The following is a 22,935-nucleotide window of genomic DNA, read 5'->3' on the forward strand; positions in this document are numbered from 1 at the left end:
GTATATGGGATGTAAGTATGGGAGGGGGGTGGGGGGGAAATCGGAGCAGGCCCCATGCATGAGGGGTGTGTGGAGGGATCAGGGCAGTCCTTGACCATGGGTGTGAGCAGGAGGGTTCAGGGCAGTCCTGTGCGGAGCGGGTGGGATCAGGGAGGCCCTGTGCCTGGGGTGTGGAGGGAGCCCAAGCAGCCCCAGGGCCTGGAGGGTCTGGGTGCTGGCCCTGCTCCCTGCCCCCCACCCCCATGCCTCCTGCTTGCTCTGGAGTTGCCAGGCCAAACACTCCTTGCTCTGTTCCCTGCAGGCCAGCCCAGCTGCAAATCCAGGGGCAGGGGGTGGGATGGGGGCGGCTGTTCTTTCTCCTTCCCTCCCTGCCTCCATTCCCGCTTGGGGCACATTCCAGTCATTCCTCCACAGCCCCTGCTCTTTCAGCCCTGCTCTCACCCCTCCCCAGGCCAGCAGGAGGCTCCCCACACAGTGCGGGGGACAGTGGCTAGTCACTTCCTGCCCCTTTGCCCAGTCAGCTGCTGGGGAAAGGCTGCTGGTGACCTGTGCCTGACCTGCCTGAGCTTGGTAGGGCTCAGCTGGCTTTGCGGCTGAGGCTTCTGCCCAAGGGACAAGAGATAGGAGCAAAAAAGGCCCAGTGAAAGGATAGCTGGTCTGATCTGGCTCCATACAAGGGGTGGTGGGGCCAGTGGGCTCCCCCAGCACTGGGGTGGGAGCTGCCATGTGTCTGTGAAGGAAACCCCTGTGGACCCTTTTTTTTGCTGCTTCAGCTCTTTGAGCCTTCTCAGGCTGGATTTTGGCAGAGTGATGTGATGCTTTTGGTGCCCAAAAAAGCCTTCCCCACAGAGGAGGACTTTGCAAGTCTGGTTTTTTCTCCTTCCCCTTGTGCTCTGGGTAAAGCAATCAAACCACCCCCTTTTTTGGAACATGGAGGCTGAGTTTGCTTTGTGTATGGCTATGTTCCCTCCCACCACATTAGTCTGAAGTCGAGTAGAAGGCAGAGTAGATGTGCACCTTATATGCTACCCAAGTAGATATAGATAACAGAAGCTTTTGTGAGCTGAAGCTCACTTCATGATGAAGTGAGCATCACCTCACAAAGAAGCTTATGCTGTCTGTATCTACCTTGGTTAGTCTATAAGGTGCACATCTGCTCTGCCTTCTACTTGACTTCAGACTAACATGGTGAATTATGTCTCTCAACCTTCTGCAGGCCAGGAATGAGCCCTAGGGCAAGTCTGATGGGAAACCTGCACATTTTTGAATATTCACAGTAATTCAGAGGAAATGTCATGGTGCCTCTGTGCTGGTGTAGTGGGAGATGTGGCCAGGTCATGAATCTTCCTTCCCAGTCTCTCAAGTCTCTTTAATTGTTTCAGCCAAGACACTGCAAAACCTAGGCTTGGGGGTGGGGGGGACAGGACACAAGGACAGCTTAAATCTTGAGAATTTAGGTAGGGAGCATCGGGAAAACTGAACATGTTTTATCTGGTTTAAAGCTGGACAGATACCTGCAAGAAATGGCTTTGAAGCCGCAGCAGCGGAACCAGCTGCCGTGATCCTTAATTTGATGCAGATAATTAAAATTAATTCCTTCCTCTCATCCAAGCTAAATACAGTGAGTTGTGCTGAAAGAAAATCAGCCGTTGTTCAGGTCAGAATGCTGGAGGCAGATCATCAGTTACGTAGCAAAAAAATGATTCTCGGTTGTGTAAGCACTCCCTTCCTCATAGTAGAGCAAAACCCTTTGGAACTGGTCTGCACCCCCTGATGACAATCGCTTTCTAGTGATTGTTGCCTTTTTAATGGCCTGCCTCTGATGTTCGCTAATTTAAACCAAATTAAAATCGCAGTAATAGTGACAGCGAGAAGTTTCAAGCTCTGTAATGAGGTTTTCTTAAAATTCCCCTCAGTCTATTTTGGAAACATGCGCGCCCAATGGAATTGCACTTTTTTCGTTTACAACTAGTGCGTTGTAATTTATTCATGGTTTTACTGACAATGGGGGATCGGGAGCGCACGCATGCAGTTAGATAGTGGTGAGTCCATTAATAGGTTTGATAAATGTTGTATTTGGCATTTATGTTGTGCTTGATACAGTAAAAACAGCAGGAGCTCTGATAAGGATGAATTAATTCTCAAACAGGGAGCCTTTTTCTCAATTGTTTTCTTGGCAGTGGCATCTAAAGGGACTGTGTTTTGTCTCTTGTTAATAAGTCATTCTGATGCTGATAAAGATGCATGCAAGCTAAGACTGCTTCTTTGTTTCAATGACATGACCATCTACCTTCGCTTTTAATTTTAAAAGCCTTCATTGGCTTGACTTGACTTCTTCTCTTTGGTAATATCTTATTAAAACCTGCTCTTCAGTTCTACCTTCTCAAATTATACGTAAAGTCTCAATTCCTTTTACCAAAGGGAAAAAACAGTACAACCAAGGAAATTCACACAACATTTTAGGCACTGCATTCAAAGAGCTGAATTTGGCTAATGTCAGTGGGAACGGTGTCAATCCCCAAAATATGTATTATGTTAAATTCACTGTATTTGTTTTTATTACATGTGAGCTGCTGTTGATAATGATTGTAATAATTTTTGTTCACATATTCCATGTGCATTATGGCAATGCGGAGCTTCAAAGCAATTAATTGGAGTACAAAAAGATAAAATGTCTTGCTAATCACATACAGCATGCCAATGGCTCAAGCAAGATTAAGACTTAGAAACATGCAGGTCCTCAGACCTGTGCTGTGTAGATCACACAGCCTGCGGGCATCTTAAAGCTGCAATAATAGCAAGTGAAACAGAATCACTTTATATTACTTCAATCCACCTTTGGAGTGCTGTAATATAAAGTGTATAGCGTTGTAATACACAGACTGCATGTTAAGAAAGGGTTATGGGAACTTCATTCAAGGATAAGAGAAGGTATTTGAACTGGAAGAGGATGTTAGTAGCTGGTAGCAAAACACGCAGTAGTATCTCTCTCCCTCCCTCCTCCTTCCCCCATTTCCTTTGATTCTGCAAAGCAGTCAAGTATGTGCTTAAACCTCATAGACGAAGAGGGACTGAATTGGGATGGGTTTAAGCAAGTGCTTATAATTGGGTATGTTGTTTCTTGTCCTTTGCTTACTATGTTTTCTCCTAGATGCACACAGGCAAAACACAACCTTTCAATTCCATTTTTTTAATGGAATCAAACTAGTTTTAAACTAAAACTCAGCATTCCCTTGGAAATTGGACTCCATCATTGCATGCCACAGCCTTCAGTATGCAGCCTGAGCTGCAAGGCATCCATTACACCCTTGTAGATCAGGAGTAGATCCACTGATCAGGTTTGCATTTAGGCTGATGTGGCTGATCATCAGAGTCTGGGATGAGCTCCTGGTCCCACAAAGACTAATGATGCAACTACTGTTGGCCTCTCTGGGTCAAGCTCTCATGCTTGGTTTCTAGTTCCTGCACGCGGAACAGGGATTTGGAACCAGACTGAAGAGAGCAGCCTGTGTCCTGATCTGCAGTGACTTACCTCTGTCCTAGGAGAGGCACCAGCCAGCGTCAGTCTGTGAGAGTTCATCTTTTACATTTAGGGACAGAGCGAGGCCAGCCAACTTCTGCACGAATCTTCCAGAGGCACTGATATCAAGAGGCTTCTTTAGCATCCTCTTACCCTGAAAATTGTTCATAGATGCTGAGTAGCAAGCCTAGAAACCCAGAACATGAGCAGCCCAGAGAAGTCATTTGGCAGATGGGGAGTCCAGGGTGAGATTCTGGTAAAGAGTTGGCACATGATGCTACGCACAGGTTGGTAGTAGAAAGTGGCCGTGTGGAGCTGTTACATTGTTCCTCCTGTAGAAAGGGAGCCTTCCTTTAACCACTGCATCCATTTGTTCTATGGGTACTGGACAGAGTGCCCTTCCGTCTTCTGGGGAGGGTTCCTTTTGCAGCTCTCAGTGTTGTGTAGTTCTGCCTCAAAGCCAGTGAGGAAAGGAGTGGAAAGCAGGATCTGCAAAAAGAAGGATGCATCAGAATTTGTCTACGGGTCACTGTTCTTGGAGGCCTAGATAACTAAACACACCTGAAGCCCAGCTCCTGGAGCTCATGTCCTAACACAAAGCAGTCTGGCAGGAGAAACTTAAGCTGAGTAAATAATCACTGTGCTGGGTTTTATTGCATTCGGTAACTGGGAGGTCTGCTGAAACCCAGGACTTTGTAACCTACTTGATGGGGAGAGAGGAGGCAGCAATCTGGAGTACAGTTTTGGCAATTGAGCTAGAAAACGTAGGCCTCGGTGTAGCTAAATTCCTACACCTGGCTGATGTAGATTTTAGGAGACCAAACTGAGGATTTTAAGGCCACTAACTTTATTTAAATGAGAGTCAGAGAAATAACATTGGAGGTTATTGACCGCAGATGACAGCTGAGGTGCCCTACACTAGAGCTGATCAATAGCAGCACTGTTTTGGTGGCTGGTAGGAAAATATAAAGCTGGGATTGAGTATTACTGGGGCAGTAATGACAAACAACAAGCTGCTTTCACAGGCTCACCAGACCTGCACGGTTTGTTTTGTTTAAGTACAGATCTGTGGTGCTGCAAACATGGGATTAAGGTGACTCTGCAAGCTTGTAAGGCACAGCAAGACCAAGCGCAGAATTATCTTTCAGCCTCCTATGAGCAAAGACTGGCTCTTGCAGTCTGCAGTGAGTGAGAAAGGATCAGCTTTCTGAGGTAGGAAGATAGCTCAACAGCTTAAGTGCATATCTGATTCCCTAGCTGTGCAGGTACATAAGTGCAGATGAGATGGAAAATGCCTGGTGTAAATCTGTCCTGGCAAAATTAGATGAAAGTCACCATTGTCTTGTTGCATTTCACACTTGCCTCACAGAGGTGCAGATGATTGCGAGGAAACAATCTACTTCCCTCGCCTGTTCTGACTCTCCTGAGATTTGGGGCTAAAGACAGGGCTGTGGGTTTACCAGAGCTGAATTTTGAAAGCTCAGCACTAAGCTGCTTTTGCGCCTCCACTGTCATATGAAGTAGCACTAAACTGTGTTACTTTCTGGCTCTCAGTCTAGCTGCACGGTGTAATTTTTTTAAAAAGTCGCTGGAGTGCAGTGTCTTAAAGACCATCATGATGTATTCCTGGTCTTCAAAAGCCTTTTGATTCCTAGGTGGAAAGAATTGTCATTGCAAGCTCACTCTGTGTTTGAGCTGGAGCTAGGTTAGGATTGCAAGGGAATTCTCCTGTCATGTTCTCTGCCTGGATTTGGGACACTATATAAACTCTTGCTTGGTTGTGATTATGAGTGCTGTTGGGCCCCTGTCTGCACCCTCCCAACTGGCTGGATACTCAGCTGGGCCTAGGACTGTGCTAGAACATATGGAACAAATTGCACATGTGGCGAGCAGCTGACTTATGAATCATCATTGGCTTCATACTGCCAAGCCAAAAGGCATGGTCAATTATTGAGCCCTAGAGGAATATACCTGTCTATATTTGAGCTTTCCTACCTCTTTCTCAGTCCTAAGACACCCCTCCCCTTTTCCCCACTGTCATCCATGGCAATCTGAACAGCTTCCCATTAGGAAGATACCTGTCATGAGAGCCTGGGGAGATTGAAGGTACTGGTTCACATCCACCTTGAACTCCACTCCTGCTCAGGCTGAACAAAATGGAATTATGAGCAAGACGGTAAAAATCCAGCTCCTTGCAGTGGGTCTGTGCTGATTTCCAGGGCTTCCCACACTACAGTTTATTCATAAATAAATGGATGGTGATTGCAGCCACCCCACTCCTCCTTCCTTGGCCTTTATTGGTGGGAGCGTTTGACTGTTGCCATGGCAGTGTTGTACGAATGATGTCATGTCCCTACCCCCTGCTGAGATCACAGCCTGTTGTTGCCATCCTGGCTCTGATCACACTCTGAATGGTAGAAGCTGTCCCTCGGCAGTGGGTGAAATGAGACAGATGGGTGCGTTTGTGACAATATTTCCAGAACTGGTTGTTCTCTCATGGCTTCTTACGCAACTGTAACTTAATTGGCTTCAACGGAGTTGCCAAAGAGGGGTGATGACTGGGGCTGTGGAGTTTTTTGGCATGCTTGGGGCTGGGACACCAAAGGAAAGGATTCTTCAGAGGGGGAACTAGTACCTGGCAGAACATGAGCGATGGTGGCCTTGGCATGGTTTGACAATCAGACTATGGACTAATGCTTCTGTAGCTAAGGGAATTGTGTTCAAGTGCAAAAGCAGACCAACGTCCTTCCTTCAGTAAGAAGAGTGGCAAGTGGGTTCTGCGCTAATGAGTGGCCCTAGCTGCAGCCAGGGGGTTTGGGCACCCGTTGCCAAAGCTGTCTTTTCCCATGTGCAAGGACGGGATGCCCAGGCACTGGGGAGTGGTGAATATCCCTGGGAAGGGAAATCTGAGCCCATGGAAGGTGGCTCCAAGGCTGGTGCTTCCATGGGCTTGCTTCTCTTAAGAGGTTAAAAGGGTCCAGGACTCGGTCAGCTTCGGTATGATTTCCTGACTGCAGTGTAGAGAGGACAGCATGTTCTGTGACAGAGGAAGGAGTCTTTTGTCTGGTGGGCAGAGGAGGGGTTGCTGGTCCAAGTCACTGAGAACAACAGTGTCCTGGTGATGATGGAGGGCCACCTTAGCTATCGTTGTGCCTGGCTTTGGAGTGACATGGTGGGATGGTCTGTCCCTGCTGCATGTGCACTCATGGCAGTCATTGGGGAAGGCCTGAGTAGGCTTGGGGAACCAAAGACCCAATCCTAGAAGTAGCCATCTGCTCTCTGGCCTGCCCCAGCCTCACAGACAGAGGGGATGGCCTTAGCTTTTGTTGGGGGGGGGGGGGGGGGGGGGTGTGGGTCTGTACAGTAGTTTGACCCACCCTATTGGTACACTGTCCCCTGCGCATGAAATGAGGCCAGGATCTCCCCAAAAGCGATGTGATGCAAAATGGCTTCCAGAAATGTAACTTCCATCCTCCTGTTTTGCTGGCTCCCCCTTCCTTAGAGAGACTTCCGTGGTGGTAGTGACACCTAGTGGTAGAGGCAGAGCTGACAGGCCAGCTTAGCTCAGGCTCTGCGTTCAAAGCAGCAAGAGATGCTAGTCCTGGCTTGCAGAGAGCTGGCTGCCTTTCCTGGTTAACGCTCCATGCCTGTCTCTTCCATTGCAGGAGGCTACGAGAGGTTTTATTCTGAGCATCCAGAATTCTGTGTGAAAACAAAATCCCTGAGTAGCATTTCCCCACCAGCCAGTGCTGAGCCTTTGGACCTGGGATGTGGCTCCTGTGCAACACCCCTGCATGATCAGGTAAGCTCCTTGGCACCTAGTGTACTGAATTCCTGGGGGCATCCATTTGCCTGATTTCTGGGTTTAAAGTCCCCTCCCATGCATTGAGCCAAACCCTCGACGTCCCAACTGTCCAGGTGAGGAGGCATTGTCCAAAAAAGCTGTTTCAAGACATTGCGTCCCTATTAGCTCAGCAAGCTGGAACACTTGCAGGCCATGTGATGTGATACATGCAGTTCTCTCTCTCTCTTTTTTTTTTTTTTTTTTTTAAATTCCAAGCAGAATTTTTCTTGTAAAATGGCATTTAGTCAGGCATTGCCAATGCTTTGGAAGTGGTTCTGAGTCCAGCATAAGTTTCCTGCTCAAAGCAAGAGGCATCCAGACCAGTTCTGTCCCCACAAACACTGGTGGCTAGAGCATTCCCTGGGGTGGGAGAGGACCAGGCACTTGGGATGCTGAAGTTTCCACCTCCCTCATCCTGCTTGAGGGCTGTCATTCTCCCTCCCCAGGGAATATTGGCCTATTTTTATGAAGTAGGTCAGCTTCCACAGGAGAGATGGGCAGAGACTTGCCCCTGACTAGTCAATGAGGCAGGTGGAGAGAGTGCACAATTGGCATCCGGCCCCTGGTTCAGAGTGGGTTTGCCTTGCTTCCCTCCCCTGCCTACTTGCAATAGGAAAAATCTTTGAAATCTCTCAAGTTCTTCCCAGTAGGAGATGTTTCTTCCTAGCTCTGGTGTTTGTGTAGATATCAAATTCTTCCAGTGGTGTAGAAAGGAGCCTACATAAGCCACAGTAGCGTGCTGGCTATAGTCAACTAGCAAGAAAGCTGTCTGCATGCAAAATTGGGCTGTCGGCTGGAGAATAAATAGCGCAATGACTTGATCCAAAATGGAAAATCAATACCTGCCATTTGAAAACAGCCAGGCGGCACAGCACCCCTTTGGAACCGTCTTTCCTCCGTGTCGTGTCTGTGGGTCCATGTGCCAGAACTCCGTTTACCTCGTAAAGAGGCTAAATTGTTTGGAGAGCCCACACCTGCTAAGCCATATCCTCATCTTACTTGGGCATTGGGGTGGATCTGAGGGCCTCGTTCACTTCTGCCTGCTGTGTTTTTGCTGTCTGCTGCCTGTCTTTCAAATGAAAGGAGCCTAAAACGACAACTCCTGCCTCATCTCACATTCTCTGTCTGTTCATCTGGTCAGGGAAGCTGGCTTTTGTGTTTTTTAGTTGAATAAACATTACTAACCACATTCTCTGGAAGGGTTTTTCAAAGCAACTTACTCTCCCATTTGCCTATGTTTATCTCCCAGAAGAGGACAATTCCAGGGCCTTCAGAAGCTCACAGATAATAATTTGGAGGGCATTTTCATATAGATTTGGGCCCAATCTCTTAAATGTGGTAGTCAGTCCCAGTCCAATAGGTAGTGGGGGTATAGGTTGGCTGCAGGCTTGGACCCTACAGCTCTAGTATGGAGATGCTGCCTCTTGTTTGTTATCAAGCGGCCCTTGAAATGGACCTGGTGTCCAAACAGCATGGAGAACCTACCGTTTGGATACTGAAGCCTTGTAAAGCATCCCAAGGTTTAGGTATAGAGGCCCTCAGAACCTCGCATCACTCTCTTGAAGATATGGGCCCTACTGAGACTGTCAGATTTTGGGCGGGTCTGGTAGCCATGCTCATCCCAACTCCGTGGTTCCCATCTCTTCCCTTCTGACTAGCAGTGCTCTTATCTTCTCTGTCTTGACCCCAGCGTTTGTTTCTCTTTGTCTGAAATAGGGTGGCCCTGTGGAAATCCTCCCCTTCCTCTACCTTGGCAGCGCATACCATGCAGCCCGGCGGGACATGTTGGACACGTTGGGGATCACAGCCTTGCTGAACGTTTCTTCGGACTGCCCCAATCACTTTGAAGGACACTATCAGTACAAGTGCATCCCAGTGGAGGATAACCACAAGGCTGACATCAGCTCCTGGTTCATGGAAGCAATAGAATACATAGGTAGGTTTGTATCATGGCCTGGGAGGTGTGGGGAGAGGTGGCGGAAAACCTGGACACAGCAAGTCTGATGCATAAAAGGATTCAGTGACAGGATTCAGTCCAGTGCTAGTTAATTGCATATTGTATGTAATGTGTGGCAGTGGCTTGAGTGGCAGGAGCGAGCTACTTACCCTTCTCTCCCTTCTGACCCTGTAGACTCAGTGAAGGACTGCCATGGTCGGGTGCTGGTGCACTGTCAGGCTGGCATCTCACGCTCCGCCACCATCTGCCTGGCTTACCTGATGATGAAGAAACGAGTGCGGCTGGAGGAGGCCTTTGAGTTTGTCAAGCAGCGCCGGAGTATCATCTCCCCCAACTTCAGCTTCATGGGTCAGCTGCTGCAGTTCGAGTCCCAGGTGTTGGCGACATCATGTGCTGTTGAGGCTGCCAGCCCCTCAGGGACCCTACGGGAACGTGGCAAAGCCAACTCCACTCCAACCTCCCAGTTCGTCTTCAGCTTCCCAGTGTCTGTGGGGGTCCGTTCCACCCCCAGCAGCCTCCCCTATCTGCACAGCCCCATCACCACTTCACCCAGCTGTTAGCCTGTGGTGCCAGCTAGGATGAGGGTGACAGTGGTGTCACAGATGCCTTTCGCAGGCAAGGACACTGACCAGGTTGAGCTGCCTGGGAACTGCCAGCTGCAAGGCCATAAGAGCCAGAGTGAACCGCTGAATGGCCAAGCAAAACTCCTTGACCAAGAGCAATAATGGCTGACTTTGCCACTGGTTTTGGACTACGTGTGTGTGAGTGTGCGCGCATGTGTGCGTGTATGTGTGCATATGTCTTTGTTTTGTTAGAGAAATTTCTTACCTCATTTTCGTTGTGTGTGTTTTTTTGGTTTTTTTTTTTTTAAAGCAGGAGGCTTGAAGTTGTGAAATTCACAAATCCTGACAATGTGTCTGACCAGTTTTGCTTGGGAGAAAAAAGTACCATTTCCCAAAGTGCCTGGTTTTGATTTTTCCTGATTTCTGCCCCACCCCTCTTAAAAAAAAAAAAAAAAATCCTCCCCTGCCTCCCCCAGGGGAAAAAAAAAAACAAACTTTTTTTTTTTTTTTTTTTTTTTTTAACTCGGGCAAGGGGATATTTATTGCAAAACTATTTCTTCCAGTTATTGAATGCAGCAATTGTGCTACTGGTGACAATTGTAGAGCCTATTTATCTTGAACTATGAGCACAACAGCAGCATGCAGGTTTCATGCAAGTTTCAAAGTAACTAGAGAACAAGTTGGTTGCTTGCGTGTCTGTGCAGACTAGTGCAGTGACAGTGGAGCCATCTCCACTGGAGGGACGTGAGTTTCCTTGAGTCTGCCATAACACAGGCTGGGGGAGGGGGTCCCTTGCTGGGCACTGGACTTGTAATAATAGGATCACTTCAATCACGTTCCCTTGCTGGACACGGGACTTGTAATAATAGGATCACTTCAATCACTGCACTGCAATATGGACTTGTTCCACCTGAGGATCAATGTGTGGACTTAGTGGGTAGCGTTTAGTCCTAGTGCCCTGTTTCCTTCCTTGTCTGGCTGGGTACAGCTTTGTAGTCATTTATTTTGAACTAGACAAGGTTGATTTGTTTGCTGTGAAGTGCTTGTGTTGTTGCTTTGCTACATGCACCATGCTCATCCGGACTACTGCGTATGTCTGAGCATGAGGCAGGTGGGAATTTATGGGGTAAGACCCCTGAATGCATGCTGAAAGGCAGTCCTCTGGCCATAGGGTGTGAGGAACATGTTGGGAAGCTTGGGTCTGAGGCACAGTGGCAGGCTACATAACTTACAAGCACCTGTGACTAGGTTCCTGCACTTGAACAGAATAACCCTTATAGTGTGAGGGGTTTTCTTGTGCCGCAGTAGTGCCCTTTCACCACTGGAGAGCATGGCTCCCTGTGTCAGTGCTGGTGTCCTGCTCTTCTCAGGTGGTCATTTCCCAACTGTCAAGCATGCTGTGTGATTGGGTGGTATCCTTTGCTGTGCCCCCATGCTTAAAAGCCATGATACTTGTAATGCCATGCTAGAAACACCAACTGCTGTGCAGCAGTGGATCCACCCTATGCTCAGACTTGGCCTTTCTGATACTGTATTTGCTAGAACTGTGGTCAATAGCATTCTTGTGCCACAGTGTCACTAGATTCATTCTAGCTTGCAGGTTACTACAGCAAGGAACCAACCTTTGGTTCATTAGCTTAATTCCTGTTTGCTTTAGTGAGCCCCAGATACGGGCCTTGCTCTGTTCCCAGTAGCAAATCACAATTTCCCAGCCTAAGAAGCTCAAAAACTAAGCAGAGAGGGGCTGCAGCTGCCTTGGCCACTTCCTCTATAGGAGGACAGTGGAAAGCCTGTAAAACACAAGGATATCTTTCATATGCTCCCCTTTCTAGCCTACATCACATAGCAACTTATCGTCTACTTAGTGTTGCAACCCATGCTTACATACCCACCAAAGGAATGAAGTGTTGGTTCCCTCTAAGGGAAAGAAGGCAGCTCATCTCTTGCTTAATGCTGATGTGTTAAATGCAGATATTTCGAGCCAGTTTCAGACTGGGCAATCAGGGTGAACCCTGAAGGTATTTAGGTTCTTAAAAGGCCTGCTGCTTCTCTTATTTTTGCATGTGCAAGTCTTTTGTAATGGCAGCTTGGAACTGTGAGCCACACCAAAAAAGAGCTTGTTGCCTGGCAGAAGCTGGTAGCTGCTGGAATACAAGGTCTGTTGCAAGATGCTGGCTGGATATTAACAAAACTGCATTGCATGTGATTCCACCATTGTGCAACCATCCCCATGTATTCAGTGACCCTTTTTTACCAGTGAGGTTCATAATAGTTCCCTGCTTATCAAGTACCACTGCCCATGGGCTGAAGGAGTTCAGGGTCCATGGGTGAGGAGTCGACCCAGATGAGCCACAGAAGACCCAGAAAACAAATGCATCTGAGCTGTCAGGTAGCTTGGTCTTTGTCCTCTTTGCAGTTTCTTTCATCCAGGACATGCTGAGCACCATGGCAATAGCAGATAGCCTGGGCTGATGCTCACTGGGTAATGTCTGCCAGTCAACTTGTACAGCATGTTTTTAGCATCTCTTCCATAGTCGTCTTCACCGTGACAGGACAGAAGGACCACTAAGAAGTCCAATAGAGAAGCAGAAGTCAGTGCCTGGTTGTGTGTCACTAATGTCATGGGGACTATTAACAAGCTAGCCTTGTGTGCAGTATTTTGCATACAAGATACATTGACACTGGGCATTTGGAAGCTTCCATTGCCTAGGGCTTCCTCTTCTAAGGGTCTGCTTAAAGCCCAGTGCAGGTGAGGAGCATCTTTCACCAAGTGTGGAACTGGGCTGAATGCAGACGGGACCTCAGGTTAACATGTGAGATCCTAAATATTAATGTGCTTATCAAGAAGCCGGCAGCCCCCACTGGTGCTGCAGTGTTCGCTAGGGGCAGGTCTTTGTGGCCTAATGCCCCCAAGCTCTCTGCACACAAACTCTGCTGTGCCTGGATATGCAAATTGCGTTGTAGTATTTGTGGGTAAGCATAGGCTCTTCTGCTGGGAACAGATCTCCTGTCCAGCACTTTAAAACAGAAGCCCCTGCTGGGAGCACTTGTGGCTGGCTTGGATGTTTGCACAGACTGCCCGTTTCTGGCCAAGATGGCTACTGATGCTTTGGGCAGGGTCGCCTTCCTGAGTAAGAGGAGGAAGAGGCTTTGGATCCAATTCAGAGAGTAACGCAATATTCTCTTAACTCCTGTGCAGAGCCTCATCTCTCCACATGATCCAGTTTCCACACAGGATGTGTGTTTTATGTGTTTGTACATAGATGTTTGGTTTTTTAGAAGTTGATGTTTTTGTTTTTATTTATTGCCTGAGAGAGAGTTCATTTGGAGACAAATAAATGCATTTTCAGCAGGCCTGTTTCTTCTACTGCTCACTTCCTCTTTCACCCCTAAATTTCAAAGTTCTTCACCAAGGAGCTTGATGTCATGGTTAGGCATACAAACATAATTAGTGCCATACTGAGTCGGACCAAGGCTCCATCTAGCCCAGTATCTGTTGCCAACAGTGGCAAGGATGGATGCAAAAGAGGGAAAGTATTGGACTGGAGCTCTCTAGACAGATCTATCCCCTATTGAACACCCTGTCTGGTATCCAATATTACTGGTTTAGGGACATCAGAAGAAACTCTTCCAACCATCATTGTCCTCCCTGGTCTCCACCATTACTGGTTTAGAGATGCCAGAAGAAACATCCCCAACTGTTCTGTTCAATAGCCATGAATAGACCTGACATCCATGAATAATGCCTCACAAATCTGACTTGAGGCTCAGGGTTGCTAGAGTCTCCTGTGTTCCAGGTGGCAACTGCTTCCCACGGAGTCTAGGCAGCATGGTCACAAACGGTCCATCGCCAAAGCAGTCGGGGCAGGAAGACGTCGGAAGGGCTGATACTGAGGTCTCTGGCAGAAGCTGCATGGATGTTTTTCCAAAAGTTGTACTGGGGCAGGATGATGAGGGGCAGAGTGCAATACTGCCAAAGCATAAACAAGTGATATGAGGAGTGGTTCTTCCACCCGCCCCAGAAGGTATTCCAGGGGTAAGAGGAGGTTGTGATAACTTGGAGCATGCCTCTTAGCTGACCTGGAATAGACCAGATCAGGCTTCCTGCAGCTGGAGTTGGGGGTGCTTTGCCCACTGTTAATATTTCTGGGTGCCTCTTTCAGCTCGAAGCATCCCAGGATAACCTCAGGTAGGACTGAGGGAACGTAAACAGACAAGGCTGGGAACAAAAAGGCTTGCCTCCCCACTCCACAGCAATACAGCAAGGCACTCACCTGATACCTTTATTGATGGGGGGGGGGAAAGGGAGGGTAGAACAAGGAAGTCATAATACACTTTGAGCAAACATAAACAATCAGAGTCTTATACAGTCTTATAAGATATAATAATCCTTTTAACATATTTCTGCCTAGACATAAATCCTAACTCCTGGCTAGCTTCCAAGTTTTTACTTACAGGAACAATCCAGGCTGCAGCCCGGAGGCACTTTCCTTGTGGCTTTTCAAAATGCCCGCCAGAGGAAGAGGGCACTCCCCACTCCCCTCAGGAATTTATCTGGCCAAGTCACCTGGTTGACCAGCCTGAACCAAATAGAAAGCAAGAGAGAGGAAGAGGTCCATCTGAAATGACCCAGGGGAGGGACAGAGAGGGAGCTTTCTTCATGTAGGGTTTATAGCATGAAGTAGTTTCCACTTCAGAAAGGGTTGCAGACTTATGATACGGCCCCTAAAAGCAGTTCTGCCAGCTCCATCAGCAGCCAGCACTACCGCTAGCAGAATCAGGACTAAATCTGTTCCACTTGCAAGTCCTGCATGTTGGGTTTTGTTTGGCTATGGTTCCCAACCCTCAGTTCCCCTGTATCCCACCCACCCCCCCTGCAATTTTCCTCCTCCCATTTCCCCCTCCACCCAATTCTACCAGTTGGTTGGCCATGCTGCTATCCTGTGCTGCTGTGTACTCTCAGAGCAGGCTGCTCTAGTGCCCTCTCTGACCCCTACTGCTTTCGAGTCATGGTGACCAGGCCTCACCGCTCCCTTGAAATTCTAGTCCAGGCCAGGTGCTGTCCTTCGCTGTTAGGCTGCCCCAAGGCCCAGGGGCCTACCCTGGGAGTCCGGCACCACCACTTCCTCGGCAAGTGAAGAAAAGCTCTCATAGAACTTGCAAGGATGCTGCCTCCTAGCATCCTTGTGCTCTACAGCTAAATAAAAGTACAGAAAACCTAGTGAGGAGCAGGGTAGGGGAAGCACTGAAATCAGCCTCCCTGGGGCATGTGCTCCCCAGGGTTGACATGCTAGTACTTGGTTAAATTGGCATTTTTAGATTCTAATTCCCCAGTATTCCCCTTCCCCATGTCTAGGAGGATGTACATGGATAGTGCCCTGCACTTGGCTAAACAGAGCTGCATGACATGGCCCAGTGTCTCTGCACTCAGCTGTTTCTGCCCATGAAGAGGCTTTATCTAGCTGGAGACAATCTGTTACGTGTCTCCAGCTGTCTCAAGCCCTATGCAGCTAGGAAAAAATGTAGTCATGCTCCAGGCCTGCCTACAAGGATTTTGCTTCTTGGGCAGGAGAAGCTAAGTGGCCCCTGCATGCCTGGGGCTAGGTATGGGATATGGCCAGCTATAGGCAGAGGCCAGAAGATAAGCAGAGCTGAGCCAGGCACCAGAGAGAGAGGCAATTGTGGGGGAGCCCAGGGGAGATTAGCTCAGGGTGTCCCTTAGGGTATGTACACATGTACTAACTTTTTGACAGTTAGGCCAACTTAACTTTTTAAAGTTGACTCAACTGTCAGAGCAAACACACGTATCTAGAACAAGGTCAGTCTGAGGTATTATCTTGAGTCACATTAGTTATGTTGATTTAGCTCACAAGATGAATGCCACTGTCAAGGAACTGTACGTGTGTACACGCCAACATGGCTTAACTAAATTGACTTAAATTGCCTTATTTTTAAGTCAACTTAGTATATGTGTATGCACCCTTACAGACTAACTGGTTCAGAGAGGCACAACCTTTCATCGGCAACAGATGCTTAGCGTCTGACGAAGTAGGCTGTTACCTACTAAAACTTGTGCCTTTTTGAACCAGTTACTCAAAAGCACCACCCTGCCCTGCCTTCGACCTGGCTTTGAACTAACATGGCTAACCTCCTCTGAGCCTCAAGAAATATAAAGCATGTGCAGAGATAAAATCAGGACAACAAAGGCAAAAATGAGACTTAGCTGTCCAGGGATATTAAAGACAACAAAAAGGGGTTTTTCTAAATATCAGACAGAAAAGAAAGATCAGGGAAACAGAGGGTCTGTCTCTCAACAGCAGGTGCAGAGAAGGCAGAGCTGCTCAGTAACAAGTTTGCCTCAACATTTACAATAAATAAATAAATGCGACTGGAGAACTACCAAAATGAATAGAAGATAAAGAGGTGGAAAGGCTGCAGATCATAACAAGTGCATCAAGGAGCCTTTGACCAGATTTAATTAAATTAATTCAGGGAGACCTGATGAAATCCATCCCAGGCTGCTGGGATGAAATCTAGAAGCCACTATCAGAAATATTTACAAAATCACAGATGACAAGCATGGTCCCAGAGGATTGGAAAAATGGATTAACATACTTCTGGGGAATTATGGACCAGTTACCCTGACTTCAATACTTGGGAAGCTACTGGGATAAGTTTTAAAGTGGCCTGCTTGTAAACACCTGGAAGAGGGAGGGGCGATCACTAGCAGCTAACATTGAATTGTTCAGATCAAATCATGCTAAACCAAATTGATTTCCTTCTTTAATGGGGTCACCAGCTAGGTGAATGAAGGAAATAAAGTGAACGTAATATAACTGGACTTCAGACAGGTTTTTGATACAGTCCCACATGACATTCCCGTAAGTAAACAGGAGATGTAGATAACATATCAAACCACCTGTAGGCAAATACATAACTGGTTGACTAACTGAAAGCAAAAGGTAACTAGAAAACATTCAGTATCTGAATGTCAGCAGTTCCAAGTAGGGTTTCATGAGGGAGGAGGGTTGGGCTATTTAACATTTTTATTAATGACTTGGATGTTGCTCTGAGAGCATACTGATCATGTTTTTTTCCAGATAATGCAAAAAGCAGAGGGGCTGCAAACATTGTGGGGCACATCCAGACAAGGGGGAAGTATGCTTTGTGGTTCCTCAAAGGCTTTTGAGGCACTGCAAAATGCACACAGCACATGTGAAAAGGTTCTCCATGCTGCACATTTTCACATTTTGGTATCTAAAAAGGATAAACACTTGAAAAAAAACAAAAAACAGGGCATTGTATATTGCTGCAGCATGCACTGCCCGAAACCTGAGCTTGGCCGGCCAGAGCCATGTTTCAGCTGCCAGCCAGGCTCCGCGCACCTGGATCACCATTACTTCAGCCCTGGGAGGCCTCCCGGGACTCCAGGTAATGCTGCTGGGGCCAGCCAGCCTCCCCTACCCCACCCAGGGCAATTTGCCATGTGCCAGAGTGCACGTGTAGGGGCATTCCCCAGGGACAAGTAATGGCATCACTATGTGCTGCTGCTATTTGTCCCCTGGGAAACAAACATTTCTGCTCATCTAAATGCACCCTTGGAGGCTAGGAGTAGGAGGATTATGATAAAGTAGAGAATTTAAAGAAGAAAAAAGCAGCTTCCCAGAATGGGAGACAATTGGCTGGGCAGTGGTGCCACTGAGAGGGATCTGGGAATTATGGAGGATCACAGATTCACTACGAGTCAGAAATGTGATGCAAATGAATTTTGGGTTGCATTAGCAGGATTATTATAGGCAAGACCCGAGGGAAGCTAGCACCACTTGGCACTGGTTGGGCCTCAGCTGGAGCACCATATGCAGTCCTGAGCTCTGCAATTTGAGGAAGATGTAGAGAAACTAGAAAGGACGCAAGGGTGAATGACAAAGTTTATGAAGGGTTTTGGATGAGGAGAGTTTGAGAGAACTGGGTATGTTAGCCTGGAGAAAAGGAGCTTGAGCAGGGACATCCCAGTTGTTTGCACATATTTGGAAGGCTGCCATAAAGGAGAGAGAGAACAACTGTGTTTTCTTGCCACAGAGGGCAAGGCATAAAGCAATGGGTTTACACTGCAGCACAGCAGGTTTTGATTATATCGTAGGAAAAAAAATCTCAGCCCTGCCCTGATGTTCCTTTGGGTGTGGACACAGGTTTGTTTGGAGCCCGCTCCAAAGGGGAATGTGTGAAAAGGGCAGTGGCTAAGACGTTCTAGTCATTACAGGCGAACAAGCTGAGAATGCTTCAAATGTACCAAAACAACTGTGGCTTTTCAAAGTTTCACCCTGAGTTAAACAAGTCAAATGTACCACGTCCACCCATTTGAAGCGTTCCCCTTTCAGAAGGGTCCAAATGTCCGCATGTCTACACCCAGAGCCAAAGAACAGCAGGATGGTGGAACAAACTGCCCAGGGAAGCTTCATCTTCATGAGAAGATTTTAGGAAGAGGACGAATGAGCACCTGCCTGCAAAGAATATATTGACCTAAACCCAAGATGACTCTGAATTTAAGATGACCTGTCCCCTCCCCCCCTCATTGTAAGATTCAATACATGAATAAATATAATTTTGTAGTTTTCCATGTGTAGACTCGAATTAGTGGAAAGTCATCTTAAACTTGCTCCCCTGCTATGGCAGGGAAAGCAAAAGCAGGGGGTGAGGGGCCTTAGTTCCCCCTGTGTCTGCCCCCCTTTCTTCTCCCCCTCCCTATACCTACACTCTCAACCCCCTGCCCCACCCCTTACCTTCTGCTGCAGTTCTGCTCCTCTAGATCCTATGCTGCATCTTGAGGACATTGCTCTTAATCCTGTTCCCTATGGCCACAGAAAAAAAAATCATCTCCATCTGTTCTATAATTACCCTTTAGGTACTTGAAGTCTGTTATCAAATCCCCCCTCAGTCTTCTCTTCTCCACACTAAATAACTGGAGTTCTTTCAGCCTTTCCTCATCAGTCATGCTTCCCAGGCCTCTAATCATTTTTGTCACTCTCTGCTTAATCTGTCCACATCTTTCTTGAAGAGTGGGGCCCCAAACTTGAGGGGAGTACTCGAGGGAAGGCCCCACCAGTGCCAAATAGGGTGGAAGAATAACTCCCTTGATTTGCAAGACACTTCTGTTGGTACAACCCCATTATGCTGTTGGCATTTTTTTTTTTGCAACAATAGCACACTGTTGGCTCATTCAGCTTATAAAAAATACCAGTTGCTGTAAGAGTTGGCATCACTGCCAACATCTCCCTTATAGCTCCTTACTTTGTCCTACATATCCATACCCTCAGCCACATTCAGAACAAGTCACCACAGATCATACTACAGACGTGTATACTCTGCAAAAGCTGCTCTGAAGTCTAGCAGTGCAGACACAAGCAGCCAATGCCTACTGAGAATGCAGGACTGTCATCCATCCATCTTTCTGATCACTACACACAGTATATGCCAAGAGCAAGCAGACAAAGGCTTAGTGAGAGCCCAGATATTTCTATGGACACTACATGGGGTGACTGTCTAGTTGAAGCCTCGTCAGGCTTGGTATTTCAGCCTGGTAATAAGGTATTTCAGGGCTGGTGGTATTTCAGAGCTGGTAATAAGTGCTGCTAATTTACCCTTGACACATCTTAGAATCACAAGTCTTTGCCTTTCCAACATCAGCATTTTGCAGATTTGCCACTAAGTTCCCCAGTTTTCCCAGCTGGCAAAAGAAAGAGCTTGTCTGGAATACATCATGCACCTTGCATTTCCTCTGGGCCAGACAGTGTAACCAGGTTCCAAAAGAGACTAGACACATTCATGGATGATCAATCTGTTAAAAAGAACAGCTGGAGATGTTTCCTCTGGCACTAGGGCTGTGTGAGTCTTTGGATCCAGAGCCGCTTCTGATGCTTCGGTGTCCAAAGCGGCACACCTGGATCGAAGCGCAGGCTCAGTAAAGTTATCTGAAACAGGTTGGAGCGTCTGAAGCCTTTCAGACCCGCTTTGGATGCCTTGATTGACAATTAAAAGAGGGAGGGGGAGCAGGAGAGGGAGGGAGAGGGGTGGGGGAAGACTGACATCTGTAGGTAGCCAGTGAGAAGGATTGTCACTGGCTACCTTTCCAATGACAGCATCCGTGGAGTGGGACTAGAAACAGCATAAAAGCCTCTGTTCGAGGCATTCTGTACCTTTTTGCAGCTTGGTGGCTGTCAGGAACGTTGTGAGAGAGGAACACTCAGACTGAGATATTGTGGCTTGCTCTGGCTCAGTACTAGTTGAACTTGTCTGCTTCTTTTTCTTGTTACAAAGGAGTGGGTAGGATTTAGCTTAGCTTAGCTATTCTATTCAATTATTATTAGTATTACGATTCAATTTATTTCTTTGAATTTATATTTGCTCTTTTTTTTTGAAATTTTGCAAAAAGAAAGGTGTTTTCCCTGCCAGTGTGATCTATCACTGTGCAGGGAGGCACAGATTGCTTGCATGCACGCACGCGCACACACAGTTACACACACACAGACACACAATAGAGAGAAATCAGATATTCATAGCAGACAGCACACAATTTTTACATAACCCTTAACACCGAAGCTAACATTCAAAGAAGAGGCCAGTGCACGCACACAACAGAGTGAATAAAACGTACAAAATAAAGGGATTCATGCACACACAGGCAGACCTTTTGCAGCACAGGAAAGATAAATATGAAGTGTGCTGGAAAGGCAGGTGTCAGGTCTTCTGGCAGGGGAGGGAGAGGGAGTATGGGGAGAGCTAGAGCTGCAAGCCCCACCCCGTCCCAAACGCAGACGCATTCTATTTCCAAACATCCATGACATTGGTGCTGCTAGTGGAAGCAAGGAGGTGGGAGCAGTGTCTGCACCTGATGTCCCTGTACCTGCACCACCTCCACTCAGTTCAGAAGTGGGCACCAGCAGCGGACTCACTGCCTCTTCCACCCCAATTTCAGCTCTCAGCGTGAGCCTCCCACTGCCAGAGGAGGAGCTGGACCTGGAACCAGGGATGCTGGGTGTGCTGGCTCAGGCAATTCTGGGGACCGAGGGGGAAATCAGAGTTTGTGCTCCACACCCCTCAAGTTTCCCCTAGACCCAGATCTCCTCCGGAAAGCAGCATGTTGGAGGAGGCTGAGGTTGTGGAGGCAAGTGGCTCAGCTGAGGCAGTTTCTCCTGCTGTTCAGCCTCAGCCTGCTGAGAAGGGGGAAAAGGCAGGATCCTCACCCTCAACCCAGAAGCGGGGGAGTAGTGTAGTGTGGGATTCTGAGGTGGCAAATGATCCCAGGTTTGCCATTTGCCAGCGCTGCCGAAGGCACACGAGCTGTGGCAAGGACATGAGATACTTCTCCACCATGGCTATGCTGCTACATCTGAGGAGGCAGCACCCCCTTGCCCTTCTTCCTGCTCAGCCTGGCACCAGTGCGAGCGTGCTGAAAGGGAAGTCCCCCGCTCGCTCCAAAGCCCCCTTACCCTCAAAGCAGAGGCAGGCCACCCTGGACCAGTGGCGGAAAGGTGGACAGAAAGGGGGGCGCATTCCCAAGGCGCACAAGATCACCCAGGGCATTGGGGAGATGCTTGCTCTAGATAGCCAGGCCTTCTCCCTAGTTGAGCGGCCAGGGTTCAGGTGGTTCGTAGCACTTCTGGCCCCATTTTACAAAGTGCCCGCCAGTACCACCTTTAGCAGGGCAGTGGTGCCCTCCTTGTATGAGGCATGCAGGGAGTACTTGAGGGAAGAGCTGTGCAAGGCAGGGCCGCAGGTAGCCTTGCACTTTACCTCCGACATCTGGAGCAGCCCGGGTCGTGATCACACCTACCTCCTTCACGGGGCACAGGCGCGATCAGTCAGGCCGTTGGTGGGCTCTACTGCAAGCTAAGGTGCTGCATGAGTCTCACACGGCAAGGAAGGTCATGGGGGCCATGAACTGCATGGTGCAGGGGTGGCTCGTTGGGCAGGCCGAGCTCACCCATGGGTTCATGGTCACCGACAATGGGGCCAATATGGTGAAGGCTGTCCATGATGCCAACTTTGTTGGCATCTGCTGTGTGGCACACAGCCTGCACCTAATAGCGAGGGATGCCTTGGAGGGGTTCAGGGCTGCTGGGGATGGCTCCACCACCACTACTGCTACAAACCAGCTGATTTCGGAATGCAGGAAGGTGGCGGGCTACTTCCACCACAGCATCAAGCGGGGGCAAGATGCTGCAGGAGAAACAGGCAGAGCTGAGCAACCCGCTGCACAGAAGCATGCAGGATGTGGAGACTCAGTGGAACTCCACGTATCTGATGCTCCAAAGGTTGGTGGAGCAACAGAAGGCCATCCATGAGATGGCCTTGTTTGGGGAGATTGGGATCAGCGCCCCCCGAACAGAGCTGAGTGGGGTACCAACTCCCAGATCTTGTTGGTCCTCAAGCCCTTCCACGAGGCCACCGAGACCCTTAGCGTGGGAAATGCCCTCCTCAGCCAGGTGATCCCTCTAGTGAGGGAACTGATGAATCAAATGGAGAAGTTGCAGGGGATCAGTGTTCCTGGCTGGGGCAGGCTGCTGTCACCAGACGTGCAGGCACTGGTGAGGTGGCTGAAGGAGGGCATCAGGAGATGGCTGGATCCCTTGTGGCTCAGTACGGTCCACATGATGGCGGGCATGTGTGACCCGAGGGTGAAGGGGAGCATGTGCACTGACAGCCCCAAAACCCCTGATCACTGGACACAGGTGCTGGTGAACAAAGTCAGGGAGGCCAAAGAGCAGAGGCGAGGGGATGTGGAAGAGGGGGATCCACTTTTCCGTGCCAGTACTCCCAGCACCAGCACTAGCATCAGCACCAGCCAGTCTCCTCCATGCCAGCCACTGCCAATGTGGGCCATGGGCATGGCTTCAATGCTGGGATCCAAACGCACAAGACTCCAGCCTTGGGCAGGTAGCGCCAAGGTTTTGGTGGCTATCTATCTCGCTGAGGATGTGGAGCCACTGGAATGTGACCCCTTGGCCTACTGGGCAAGCCGCAGCCAGATGTGGCAGGGGCCTGGCATGGTGTG

General features: G+C 48.5%; 1 protein-coding gene across 1 annotated transcript; it reads left to right on the forward strand.

Moving 5' to 3' along the window:
- The first annotated feature begins 7,148 nt into the window (after window positions 1-7,148).
- On the forward strand, window positions 7,149-10,713 carry DUSP4 (dual specificity phosphatase 4). Its single transcript, XM_006025724.3, has 3 exons — window positions 7,149-7,322; window positions 9,081-9,300; window positions 9,496-10,713. Exons 1-3 carry the CDS (start codon window positions 7,164-7,166, stop codon window positions 9,879-9,881), a joined length of 765 nt encoding a protein of 254 aa, XP_006025786.1. The 5' UTR covers window positions 7,149-7,163; the 3' UTR covers window positions 9,882-10,713.
- The last annotated feature ends 12,222 nt before the right edge of the window (window positions 10,714-22,935 follow it).

This window comes from Alligator sinensis, unplaced genomic scaffold, assembly GCF_000455745.1.
Source record: "Alligator sinensis unplaced genomic scaffold, ASM45574v1 scaffold989_2, whole genome shotgun sequence".
NCBI lineage: Eukaryota > Metazoa > Chordata > Crocodylia > Alligatoridae > Alligator > Alligator sinensis.

Coding starts and splice junctions, on each gene's coding strand:
- DUSP4 (XM_006025724.3), top strand. CDS start 7,164: ATGCCTGTCTCTTCCATTGCAGGAGGCTACGAGAGGTTTTATTCTGAG. Junction 7,323..9,080: donor CAACACCCCTGCATGATCAG/GTAAGCTCCTTG, acceptor TGTCTGAAATAG/GGTGGCCCTGTGGAAATCCT. Junction 9,301..9,495: donor GGAAGCAATAGAATACATAG/GTAGGTTTGTAT, acceptor CTGACCCTGTAG/ACTCAGTGAAGGACTGCCAT.